The sequence below is a fragment of the Microtus oregoni genome, unplaced genomic scaffold (genome assembly GCF_018167655.1).
Source record: "Microtus oregoni isolate MIOR12 unplaced genomic scaffold, Mior012 000010F_ref0000083, whole genome shotgun sequence".
Lineage (NCBI taxonomy): Eukaryota > Metazoa > Chordata > Mammalia > Rodentia > Cricetidae > Microtus > Microtus oregoni.
In genome coordinates, this window is record NW_024543069.1 from 3,734,294 (window position 1) to 3,747,811 (window position 13,518).

General features: G+C 46.0%; 1 protein-coding gene across 3 annotated transcripts; it reads left to right on the top strand.

Moving 5' to 3' along the window:
• Nucleotides 1-464: 464 nt before the first annotated feature.
• Nucleotides 465-9,755, top strand: Npy2r (neuropeptide Y receptor Y2). Of its 3 annotated transcripts, none has more exons than XM_041658877.1 (3): nucleotides 582-700; nucleotides 1,048-1,350; nucleotides 6,660-9,755. In XM_041658877.1, exon 3 carries the CDS (start codon nucleotides 6,707-6,709, stop codon nucleotides 7,850-7,852), a length of 1,146 nt encoding a protein of 381 aa, XP_041514811.1. In that variant the 5' UTR covers nucleotides 582-700; nucleotides 1,048-1,350; nucleotides 6,660-6,706; the 3' UTR covers nucleotides 7,853-9,755. The 3 variants fall into 3 exon arrangements, with proteins under 3 accessions (XP_041514812.1, XP_041514811.1, XP_041514810.1); XM_041658876.1 differs by lacking the exon at nucleotides 582-700 and adding an exon at nucleotides 806-909; XM_041658878.1 differs by lacking the exon at nucleotides 1,048-1,350 and having other exon boundaries at nucleotides 465-700.
• The last annotated feature ends 3,763 nt before the right edge of the window (nucleotides 9,756-13,518 follow it).

Below are 13,518 nucleotides of genomic sequence, written 5' to 3' on the forward strand. Positions count from 1 at the left end.
AATAATAATAATAATAATAATAATAATAATAATGCGCTGAGGTGACTGGTGCAAGGCTGGGAACGGGGTCTTGAGGCAATCCTGGCTTCCAGTGCATGCGCCACTTTAAGGCTCTGCTGCCCCCTTTAAAATTGATGAAGACCTGCAGCAAGCCTCCAGAAGGAAGGACAGCCTTTGAATGAAGAGTTTTGAGGGGTGAAGTTGAAGCAACCCCTTCCTAGCCCTCCCAGCATTGGTGACTGGAAGTCCAGTATGTCATATTTTACTCCTACGCGGGAGTTTGGGCAGGCTCCAGATCAGAGGAACCTTCCCGGGGACTCGCACTCCGCGCTCCTGGTGAAAGATCCAAGGGCGAAGAATTTTGAAATCAACTAACTGGACAAAGAAAGACTGTTTTATTGAAGACCCTCTGCCATCCTCTGCTTCTCTTCTGAGAGACAGCTTTAGCCGCTGACCTCGGAGACAGAATCCGCACGATTCCATCAACACCTGTTAAGGGCTTGCTGCTCCGGGGCCACTAGGCTCTGGACTTGGTTTACGGTCCCGCGACCCCCATTTACCGCAGCTCCTGCACCCGCTCTGGCAGAGCGTGCTGGCTGTTTGTCCTTGGGATCCAGCTCCTGCAAGGGATCGGCTCTCAGCTTTCCCTCCTACACCGCGAAACTCAGCAGCCCAGAGTTGGATTTCCCGGGGTGTGGAGGTAGGTGCCGAGCGTCTCTCCAGATTGACTCCTGTAAGCTTATTTGTCTGTCCCTTGTTCAGGAGCGGGGACCGCAGCTCCCTCCTCGCAGCGGGGGCTCCCTCCTGCCTCTGACTTTCCTCTGCAGATGTGATGAACTCCTAAGAGGAGTGAGGGTAGCTGCGGCTGGGAGTGGTGGCCACGTGCGATGGGGAGCTGTGCTGCCTAGGGTAGGGTGCAGATGCGCGCGGGTTACAGGGGGTGGCGGACCTTCTCCCCGCGTCCCTGGCCACGGGAACTTATCCGGCTCACTCCCCCCTGCAAGGCCATCGCTCCGCTACCCCGGTACCTGTATCCTTTCCTTTCAGGGCAGGGTTCGCCTCCACCTCCATCTCCGACCCTCCTCTCTCCCCGCCCCTTCTACCCCCTGGCTCTGCACCTCGCAGTGCGGGGTCCCAGATTGAGTGGCCACGGAGGTCCAGGGATAAGCTCGGCAGCTACAGCATTGTAGTGGCTCACTCAGCCGGCCGCTCCCGTTCCTGCTTGCCTGCTCACGCTGTCCCACACAGAACCGGACCTGCTTTGGGAGCCTCCCAGGGCCATCAACCGGTTGGCTGCACACTACTGGCTTCCTCCTTCCTCAGCTCAGCTGAACCGCAAGGGCCGGCGCAGTAAGTTCAATCTGCAGTTCTTCTGAGATCTCGAAGGGGTCCTGTCCAGGGAACGGGGCATAGTGCTTCTAAGAAGAGCCTCTCAGCCCTCTCCGACTTTAGGCGGAACACGGATTCTAGAGGGGTTAGGACCACTCTTGTTTTCTTCTTTTGCTAGACTTTTTCTTTTATACTGAAGGTTCTTGAATGTTCCTTGACCAAACACTATGGTCTGAGTCAGTAAGATAGGATTCTGCTGCTTCTTTAAAAAACAAAAATCAAGGACCTTCTAAAGAGCAAGGTCATGTTGGGTTTTCCAAACCTGTTCAAAAGGAGACATTTAATTAGGCTTCCATTCATTTCCATTGGATGGGATCAACCATTAGGAGAAACCTATGGTGGTGTGGCAGGGGGTGACACGAACATTTGAATACCTTTCTTAGTCGGGACCAGTCATTACGATGTCAGGGGTGAGCAGGAGACAGCCCTGCTGTCATAGAAAGGAAGAGCAGACACAGGAAAGAGAAGCCTTCAGACGTTCATACGATGCGTCAGCCCGTGCATGTAGCGTGGTTGAAGTCCCATCTCCCCTCACAGAAGGGCTAGCAGGTGTGTAGCATAGTGTTTGGGGTTCTTCCCTGGGAAAACATCCCTGGAAGAGGTGCTTGATAGGATGCGAGGCTTTGCTCACCTGGAGTGATTCTGTTGCAGAAATAACTTGCAAACCCACAGATTTCAACACGTAGTCAAAGCATGAGTAGTTAGTTCTCTGACTCATTAAAGCACCTTGAGCCTCAGAAGAAGAAAAAAAAATCATTTCCTCTTCTAAGGAATTGGCTTAGGGTGCACCTGTTCAAGAAGACAGCACTAGCTAGTCTTGAATAACTCGAATGCTTCATTTTGCCTCATTTCAAGGAAAGGCTCTTCCGCTGTCTGCTTCTAGCTGGAGGCAGGAGCATCGCACGTGGCGTTCTCCTCTTGTGCTCTTTTCTCTTCTCCTTTTCCAGAAGCGCTGTTGTGAATGATAGATCCTGTGTTCAGGTAGCACTCCTCCAAGCCCAAGGCGAGTACTGTGCCTTAGCACAGCTCGTAGTGTCCACATGCTAATAGCTTGTCGATCGATAGCCATTCCTGCAGAGGAGCTATAAATAAAGGGACTTCGGAGTGAAGAAAATAGGGCTGAAAAGAAGGAAAGAGCCAATAAATCCAATACGCTCCTCTTGCTGGTGCCTTTAAACCTGGTGTCTACACTCAGTTCCACCTGTACGAGCCTCAAACTGCAAGTCTTGGAGTACTGCTCACCTCCTCTTGATATGTGGGGTCTGGGTCTCTGCCCTCTACAGAGTCAGGCTCTTAGTCCGAGGGAAACGGTACAGTCTATCAAACAGGCCATGGTTTCAATGCCGTGTTTCCAGAATTAATAGTGGGTCTGCTATCCTTGGAATGTTCTGTTTGAAATGTATGTTGACCTAGGTAGAAAGCACCAGCATAGCAAACACAAGTACACAGAAAGCTTCCAGTAACATAGGAGGGGGACGTGTGTGTGTGAGTGAGTGTGTGTGTGTGTGTGTGTGTGTGTGTTTGTGTGTGTGTGTGTAGTAGTAGTAGTAGTAGTAGTAGTAGTAGGGGAAGAGAGAAATAGATATAAGCACTTGGGAAAAGTTGCTGAGTGGATTATACTGACAGCCCATTTAAAAGGTTGTAATCAAGAACTGAATTAAGAGGGTCTTAGGCCAGACTTCTTACAGAAGCAAGTACCTGATTAAGAACAAGAAACCACATATGAAGCTTCTGTGACCCAGAATAAATCCTGTGTCATTATGTTCAGTAAAGAACAGGACTGAAACTGTATTTTGTATTAAGCAGGTGGTACTAGTTATTAGTAAAATTGTATTCTTGTTTATATTTCTATTGGTTTTGTTAATTACTGAGTGTCTTTAATGTACTAGGTGGTGCAACTCAAGATTAAACAATAGATGACGAAGTTTCAGGTTTAGTCTTCAAAGACATTGCTGTCCTAGGTTGGACCAACTGTAGCAGTCACAATGTGGCCTGTGTTGTGGGCGGGAGAATGAGCCTTTTGGTTAACCAGGTTCACCACAGGGAGGGCAGAGAGGCATGGGGAAGCCTGGGGTGTTCTAGATTTCGTAGCCATTTAGTGTGAGAGAGCAGCAGATGTCTGTTGGGATGTCCAGAGAGCTCAGGGCTCTGCAATGACACCGTCCAGCCTTGAATGTCATACTAAAGAGCTGAGTCTTGTTTTAATGGGAGAACAAATTAAAGCATGCTTTGAGCTGATCATGAAACAAACAAAGAAAAAAATCCATCCAGGGATGTAGAAGAGAAGAATCTGCAGAGATTTGGTTATGTAAGTGTTGGAAGATGAACACTGAAAGTCTGGGGATTGCAAGAACAGTGCCTTCTACTGCCTTAAACCGAAGGGACACAGAGAAGAGGCAGTGTGAGCAAGACCGAAGAAACAGGCCCCCACAGGAAACAGTCTCACTGGGTCTACACTGTGGAAAACAGGGCCGTAGAAGAGCTGCTGAGGCGCTACCCAGAACACAGAGGGAGGAAGGAGCAAGGGTCGTTGTCTTCCTTCCTCCTGCTTTTTATTCATGCAGTTTTCTTTTTAAAACTACTTATGTGTGCATATGACAGATATGTTTAGGGTATGTGTACATGATGAGTGTAAGGTACGTATTATGTGTGTATATGTTTATGTGTATATGTATGTTTGTATGTATAAGTGTGCATGAGTGCAGGTGTGGTGTGTGTGTAGGGTTTGTACATGTGTATAGGGTGTGTGTGGATGATGTGTATGTATGTATGCATATGTGTGTGTGTGTGCATCGGTGAAGGTCCTCACTTTCCACCTTGACTCTTTTTGAGACAGGGTCTCTTGTTCACAACTACACCCACCAGGATTCCTGCCCCACAAGCTTCTGGGAATTCTCCTGTCTCCATCTCCCATCTTGCAAAAGAACTGGCATTATTGATGTGCCCTAAGCAGCCAACTCTAATGGGCTCTCTTCATAGCTCCACACTTGCGTGGCAAGCTCTTGATTCACTGAGCCAGCTCTGCTCATGCCTCCTGCTTTAATTACTCGTGAGTTCCTCCCACTGATTCAACCCAACCAGGATCCTGATAACTTGTGGTTCAGTCTTACAGAATGAGACAGAGGCAGAGAAGATGGGAAGAGGAGTGGAAACACACAGGGCCAGCAAACATTGTTTGTGAGCTCAGTAAACAGGATTCATCTACCAATAGTAGGAGATTATGTTGTTAAGATTAATAAAAAAATTCAGTAAAAGGTCTTCGGAGTTAATAGTGGAGGCCTTTTGTGATTGTGTGTATATTCATAAGTATTACCACTGAGGTATGGTTTCTGAGTGTTTTTATACACTTAACAATGAATTTATAGTAAAGCCAGAGTGTTATTTTAAGCAATCTAGTGGAAGTATTACCCTCTGTCTTAACACCCAGCAGGATACGGGTTTGCAAGGGCTTGTTGAATGCATGTCTTGTAAATGTCAGAATCAGCATGGTGAATTGGGCATGATTTTACCTGTTAAGTTCATGAATCAATGAATGAAAGCAGCCAGAAAAATAGAAGGAAAATTAGAAATAAGATGCATGGCTATAAGGATAATTACAGTTAGAAACTGGACCAAACTAAACGGGTGCGGTAGACATGGTGATAGCGGATGTGTGGGAGAGAGAGGTAGAGACCAGACGGGGGCATCTTTAAAGCATGACGGGGGTCTCAAGGAGACAAGGAAACCTGGAATTCTTATCTCAGTTTTAACCCTGAAGGTTTAATTAATTAATGTATTGAGTGCAGCAGATCACACAGGCAGGGGAATTGGGGTGTAGGGTAGGAGGGAAAGAAAGGTTCCCCAAACTTCTCTACATAGAAGTGTCAGGGGTCAGACTGGGTGTATTTTTGATGCAGTACTTTTGGAGGATGCTGCTCTATGCTGTGTGGGGTGTTTCTTTCAGACCCCGAGACCAAACAACAGATCTGCACAGAGTTCCATTTTAAACACCAGGTGGCCCAGAAAAAAAAAGAACCCAAACACACTGTGCTTTTCATAATGCACTGGGGAGGGGGAAGAAGTAGGACCTGCAGGTCTCCTTGGTCAGAAGGACGAGCCTAGTTGGCGAATTCCAGGCCAGTAAGAAGTCCTTTCTCAAAAAAACATGGATGGCACCAGAGAAACGATACCTGGATGAATTCTTACCCAAGGGGCAGAGACGAAGAACATTTACAAGTATCTTCATTTTCCTCCATCCCCACACACATATGAGGGGCGGGAACATATGCACAGGTGAAGGAAAAGGTGGCTATGTAGGGGTCCACTCTTTTCGCCTCATTTTATTTTCCCAAAGTTCAGGCACTCAGCACAGGGAAATCTTCTGTCCCTTTTCTATCCCGTGTACTGGTGTATACTTGTCAGTTTCAAACAGCTAAGGCGGTGAGACTTTCCTCCACGTTAATTTGTCAACTTCATAGCAATTGTGAAATTGATAAATTTTATTGCATCCATTTTGCACGAAAATGGAATCTGTTTGCTTTTGCTCCTTGTGGAATTGGTTCCCTCCTATAGAAAAATCCGTTCTTACCATGACCGTAGTTATTTAAGACCTAATTCCACCAACCCATGGTTGTGAACAGACTCATGTAGAGGGCTTTATCGAACTGTTCCATGGTCTGCAGTGTTAGGGTCAGACCACAGTTTTCTTTTTTCTGTTTTTCCCTTTTTATTTTTTATTATTTTTGTTGAAAAAATTCTGCCTCCCATTTCCCTCCCCTCCTCCCACTCCTCTCCCCCTCCCCCAACTCCTCTCTCCCTCCCCCACTCCTCTCCCCCTCTCTCCACTCCTCTCCCCCTCTCCCCACTCCATTTCCCCTCCCTCTGGAGTCTGAAGAGCAGTCCGGATTCCCTGCCCTGTGGGAAGTCCAAGGTCCTCCCCCCTCCATCCAGGTCCAGGAAGGTGAGCATCCAAACAGGCTAGGCTCCCACAAAGCCAGTTCATGCCATTGTCCTTGGTTTCTCATCAGCCCTCATTGTCCTCCATGTTCAGAGAGTCTGGTTTTATCCCATGCCTATTCAGTCCCAGTCCAGCTGGCCTTGGTGAGCTCCCAATAGATCAGCTCCACTGTCACAGTGGGTGGGTGCACCCCTGGCAGTCCTGACTTCCTTGCTCATGTTCTCCCTCCTTCTGCTCCTCATTTGGACCTTGGGAGCACAGTTTTCTCGAGGAGCTCAGCCTCTGGGATGGCTGTCTGATTCACTCATGGTTTGCTACTCTGTTTTTATTGTAGATTCTTGTGTTATTGGGAGGCCAAGAGAGACGGAAGTGGTGCTGAAGATGGGCCCCGTAGGCGCAGAGGCCGAGGAGAACCAGACCGTAGAAGCAAAGGTGGAGTCCTATGGGCCAGGGCACACCACTCCTAGAGGTGAGCTGCCCCCTGATCCCGAGCCGGAGCTCATAGACAGCACCAAGCTGGTTGAGGTACAGGTGGTCCTCATATTGGCCTATTGCTCCATCATCTTGCTGGGCGTAATTGGCAACTCCCTGGTCATCCACGTGGTGATCAAATTCAAGACGATGCGCACGGTGACCAACTTTTTCATCGCCAATCTGGCTGTGGCAGATCTTTTGGTGAATACCCTTTGCCTGCCGTTCACTCTGACCTATACCCTGATGGGAGAGTGGAAAATGGGTCCAGTTCTCTGCCACCTGGTGCCCTACGCTCAGGGTCTGGCAGTGCAAGTGTCCACGATAACTTTGACAGTCATTGCCCTCGACCGCCACCGCTGCATTGTGTACCATCTGGAGAGTAAGATCTCCAAGCGAATCAGCTTCCTGATTATTGGTCTGGCCTGGGGCATCAGCGCCCTGCTGGCGAGTCCCCTGGCCATCTTCCGGGAGTACTCACTAATTGAGATCATTCCCGACTTTGAGATTGTGGCATGTACTGAGAAGTGGCCTGGGGAGGAGAAGAGTGTCTACGGCACGGTCTACAGTCTTTCCACCTTACTGATCCTGTACGTTCTGCCTCTGGGCATCATATCTTTCTCCTACGCCCGTATCTGGAGTAAGCTGAAGAACCATGTCAGCCCGGGAGCTGCAAGTGACCATTACCATCAGCGAAGGCACAAAACAACCAAAATGCTGGTGTGTGTGGTTGTGGTGTTTGCCGTCAGCTGGCTGCCGCTCCACGCCTTCCAACTTGCTGTGGACATCGACAGCCACGTCCTGGACCTGAAGGAGTACAAACTCATCTTCACGGTGTTCCACATTATCGCCATGTGCTCCACCTTTGCCAACCCTCTTCTCTACGGCTGGATGAACAGCAACTACAGAAAGGCGTTCCTCTCCACCTTCCGGTGTGAGCAGAGGCTGGACGCCATCCACTCGGAGGTGTCAATGACCTTCAAGGCTAAAAAGAACCTGCAAGTCAAAAAGAATAATGGCCCCACTGACTCTTTTTCGGAGGCCACCAATGTCTAAGGAGACAGGCACGGAAGCGCATGGAAGCATTGTGACCAGAGCTGGGGATCCGGTTGCGGGAAGGTTTTCTGACCAGTGCATGCCGACCTCCCATAATACTGACTAAAAAGCGTGGGCAGTCTCGTTCCTGGAAACCTGGCTGGCAGAGCTGAGGTGAAAATGGCTTGATGACCGCCCCTTAGGTGGTAGGGGTGGAATGGTGGTGAGTAAAATGGAAAAACTTTCTGCTGTTTTTCCAGAGTAAAGGAAACCTAAACAAGGACGTGGTGCCAGTCTGGCTGAAAAGACGAGGTAGGTGTTAATCCTGAGAGCACAGGAGGATCTGCGCTGGGGATGCTGCAGACTGCACTGCTCCCTCATCACTTGGTGAAAAGCTGCTGAAGAAACTCAGATTTCCATGGGGAGCCATAGGCTCTCTGCTAAGGTGTTTCGGTTTTATTGTCCTTCCAAAGATGAAACCCAAATGAGAACTGGTATAGGCGAACAAGGCTCGTAACTACGGGGATGACTTCAAGGTAACTTCCAGCGAATGAGCAAATTTGCTATGCGATTAATATTTTGGCAACGATGGGGAAATCCTTATATACTCAGAGAGCAATTAGCTATGATTAAAATCAAATGTACAAGTGTTGAAAGATTTTTTTTTAAATACAGGATCAAAATGTGAAGTTATTAGATTTAAAAGAAATGTAAACTGTTGTTTGATCTCTTGTTTTGAGCGTCCCCTGCTTTATGTAGCTACTGTTCAGATAGCAGGCCTGCAACGCAGTCCTTTTGCTCATTGCCGGTTGCTAAGTCCTTTGGACCTGCACAACTCCTGTTTACCGTTCCCCAAGGGGAGCAAAGGTTTCACTAAAAATTAAATCCGACTGGGAAATGATTTTGAAACAGTTTGAGTTTAGTTGTAAGCAATTCCTCTCCCCACACATCGCTCTAATATTTTTACAGACACTGCCGAATTATGTTCTTTGGAGTGCATCCTCAACAGACCTGTCTATGCTAAGTAAATACAATTTCATTAAAATGGACCCATTTGGTAAGAAATCTCAAAAAACTGAGTTCCTTCCACTTTGCAAATGTTTGGCTCAACAAATTTTCACATAAGTTTTCTATTTTCAAAATGAATGTATTTTGGGGTAACATAAATATGTATACAAAATTAAAGCATATCTATGAACAGTGAAACATTAGGAATGTTCATTTAATGCTTTTATAAATTTAGCTTTTATTTCAGTAGTACCCAACCAAAGATGATTAAGAATCTATTTTGTTCACATAGAAAAAGAAAATCAGAAAATGAGATGTTAACTAGCTGCACTTCTCTGGATGCTGGTTTCAATGTAGGTGTATTTTTGTAAATATGACAGCATTCGCGAGAATATTCCTCACATTTTAGGAATATTCAACATAGTCTTATACTTAGTTATGATATAAATGTTATATATAGATTTAAAATTCAGACAGTGGCTGTTATCAAATTCCTTTCAGGGTAGAAATAAAAGCTTGGTTTGGAAATGAACTGTGCTTGCGGAATGCGGAAAAGGGTGAAACAAAAGGACAAGTGTCTGTAAGGCAGACGGAGAGTCAATGACACGCACTGCCTTCTGAAGGGTCATGTAACTCTAAAACGGGGTTTGTCTGTTGAACTCTGCCCTGTCCTCTGCACACAAGCTTTACCTAATTCTTGCAGAAATACGATGTGAAAATGTTATTGTGGAGTTTCTATGCCCCTTGCAGAATTTGTACCCTGCATAAACCCTGTGTTCCTTTGACTCCTCCTGTGACAGTAAATTGCTGGAATCCACCTGATGATTCAACTGACATATTTATGATTGAGTTCATATGTTAAAATGTTTTAAAAAGTATCTTTTATGTAGTGATTTTAATGTTAAAATAAAAAGAATTCGGGAAATTGTGTAGACTTTCTATGTAGCTCTTCTACTTTTTGGCTGAAATCAAGTCCCTGGCTAACCTGTGAGCACACTGTGAGTGTCCTGTGAGTGTCCTGTGTGTGAGTGTCCTGTGTGTGAGTGTCCTGTGTGTGAGTGTCCTGTGTGTGAGTGTCCTGTGTGTGAGTGTCCTGTGTGTGAGTGTCCTGTGTGTGAGTGTCCTGTGTGTGAGTGTCCTGTGAGTGTGCTAGGAGTGAGTGTCCTGTGTGTGAGTGTCCTGTGTGTGAGTGTCCTGTGAGTGTCCTAGGAGTGAGTGTCCTGTGTGTGAGTGTCCTGTGAGTGTGCTAGGAATGAGTGTCCTGTGTGTGAGTGTTCTGTGAGTGTGCTAGGAGTGAGTGTCCTGTGTGTGAGTGTCCTGTGTGTGAGTGTCCTGTGTGTGAGTGTCCTGTGTGTGAGTGTCCTGTGTGTGAGTGTCCTGTGTGTGAGTGTCCTGTGAGTGTCCTGTGTGTGAGTGTCCTGTGTGTGAGTGTCCTGTGTGTGAGTGTCCTGTGAGTTTCCTGTGAGTGTCCTGTGTGTGTCTGTGAGTGAGCCCCTGCAAGAGTGTCTGTGAGTGAGCCCCTGCAAGAGTGTCTGTGAGTGCTGCCCAATGAGATTGTTTCACTTTGCGTTTTCAGGCCAGATCTTTCCCTTGAACCTCAAGCCTCCCTTCCCATTGGCTAATGAAAGCAGCTTGCATTGGTCCTATCGACAGACACCCAGTCAGTGCATCCCCAAAAGAACCTTCAAGGTAAGTGCAAGCATCCAGATCCCACGACTAGCTTGCCACCAATCTACTGAACACCTCTTCCCAAGACCTCACTCTTCAGAGTCAGCCCCAGCCTTCCTCTAGTCTAGCTCTGTGCTGTCAGTTCCTGCATTTACCATGACTCCTGCTTCTCCACCTCTCGGTCCTCATTGTCCCTGCCGTAACTGTTTTCAAGACCTGCATTATGTCTTACTTTATCTCTTATCTAGGTTAATAAAGTACACAGTGTTATTTCAGAAGTTCAGAGAGTGAAACAGCCACCCTGATCGGCATTACAGACGAGGCAGTGGTGACACACACCTTTAATCCCAGCAACCATGCTTGTTTGCCGTAGAAACAGGGTGGTAGTGACGCAGGCCTTTGACCCCAGAACTAGAGAGGTAGTTAAGACAGGAGGAGATGGCTCTCAGACACAGTCATTCTGAGATTCCTGGAGGAATAGCCATTTCAGACTGAGAGGTAATACGATCCAGTGCCTGGCTCTTTTGATTTTCTGACTTTCAGGTTGAAGCCCAATTTCTGTCTCTGGGTTTTTTATTAATCGTGCTGAAATAGTAATTTCCTATTTGTGTTCTCTGCATCTTGTCATTTTCTCATACAATCCAATATTGTGTATTTACCAGCTAGCCAAGACAGTTGCTTTTTTTTAGTTTTTAACTCAGATTTTATTAAGTCATTCTCTGATGAGAAGTCTTCAATTGAAACCTCATAAATTTACTTTAGGGATTTTATATCTTATTGAAAGCAATTTCAATGACTTGAAAGACTGTTTTGACATCCAGATTAAGATTCTCTATAGGAACAGAACCAGTGGAATCCTTATATGATTGGGATAGGGGATTTATTAGATTGCTTTCCATCACCTGAGGCTAGGCAGTCTTATGATAATCATCTGCAGAGTGGAGATCAAGGGAAGCCAGAAGCTGCTCAGGGTAAGAAACTGAAATCTCTGAGACAGGGGGACTGGTTGTTGTAGGAATCAACAGTTAGTCTGTTGTTGTTCATTTCTGGCTGCCCAGACCTGAAATAACCACTGAGAAACTATATTTTTTTGTAATACTGTTTGGCCAATAGCTTAAGCGTATTTCTGGCTAACTGTTATATTTTAACCCATTTCTATTAATCTGTGTATCGCCACGTGGCTGTGGCTTACTGCCAAGCTTCTGTCACCTCTCTCTGGTGGTAGCTATACAGCTTCTCCTTGACTCTGCCTACTCTCTCCTCCTTTATCTGCTTGGAGCTCCTGCCTTGCCCTGTTCTGCTAAGCCACTGGCCAAGACAGATTTATTCATTAACTAAGAAAAGCAACACATAGAAAGAAGGACTTCCCATATCAACAGCCCCAATGTGAGGCTGAAGGCTTAGCAGCTCTCTGGAGAGTCAGTGATACAATACCACGTCGGACAGCTGAGGGAGCTGGATTCTGAAGTCCTGGGTGATGGCAACAGCTGTAAATGAACTCATGGATATTGTGTATACTGGATAGCTTTCTCTTCTTCCATTTTTGTTTTGTCTGAACCTCTGGCCTCTTGGTTAGTGCTGCCCACATTCAACACAAGTCTCCCTTTAGTTGATCTTCTCTGAACACGCCCTCAAAGACACACTTAGGAAGTACTTTGCTGACCTCCCAGGCATCTCTCAATCTCTTCAAGCAGACAATCAAGATTCACATTTGCAGAATCTGATGATGTCTATTTGTTTTACCCCATGCAAATTCACTTTTCATCCGGCTGCTCAGTCTTAAGGACCCAAAGACAGGACAGGTGATGTCTTAATCATGTGGAATTGCAGTACTTGTAGTTGCTGTCATCAAATTGATAGTCAATAAATATTAATCAGATTCATCAAGTAAACTGGAGTGCTTTGGTATTTGTTTGAGACAAGGTCTCTTTCCTGTAGCCAGAGTGGCCTTGAATTTACTAAGGAGCTAAAGATGACACTGAGCTCCTGAGCCTCTTGCATTAACCTCTTACCTGCTGGGTTACATGTGTGTCCCGCTGAATCCTGCTTGAAGTTAAATTTTTGGAGTAAATATTCAAGCCAATATTCAAAGCTACATCCATGAGATAATAGAACATAACTTAGCTTGTTTGGTAACAGTCTGTCTAGGAGAGCAGGGTTTAGACTTCCTATCCAGGAGTCTAAGAAAGCTGTTTCCCAGTATAGGACAGCATCAGGGTTTATTATTTGTTTTATTTAATTGATAAATTGATGTTTTAACTGTGCATTAAGCCAGGTGCATTTCTCTTGATAGGAAAGTGCTATAATTTTTCAAGTCATCATATATCAATATTGACATATTTAGAAAAAATCATCTTGCACAGATTTTGTTCATAGCTCAGGCAAACCTGTTTGAAACTTCATCATCATGGGAAACTGGAAGATTCAATACAATATGGCAGTCATGATTCAGCAATCTAGAGAAGTCATTGTAAATACTGTAACTACGGAAAATAAAGGTCAGCAGAGCCGCTGGAGATACTGGAGAGGAAGGCCAGAAGTCTCTGCTAGCATTAAGGTAATCAGGAAGGGACTGTAATGTAAACATGCTATGTCTGCTACTGTAAGGCCTGTCCTGTGGACATAAGACAAACAAAAGGTGAAATAGGAAAAAAGACATGCAGGTGCTACCTGCAATACTAGAGTCTGATTTGGCAGAGAAATGGAAAGACTGAAGGATAAGATGGAGTTGTTGGCTTGTCATCTCTTACAGTCATATAAACCAGTTCGCATGAGCTATTAGAGGCTCTTGACTGTGACTGAATGAGAGCCCCGTTAATATCAGTGACCAACAGACAGCGGAGGAAGGACATATGTCCCTGAGGGACCTGAGCACAGAAGAGGCAATAGTTGGTGGCCAGCTCACTGGACTGTGCACACAGAAGAATGAAGAAAGAAATTAATTTGGGTCCATCAATTAAAGGACCTCTAGTCTGATGTGGGACGTTAATGGCTCTTCTGAGTCCCATAAT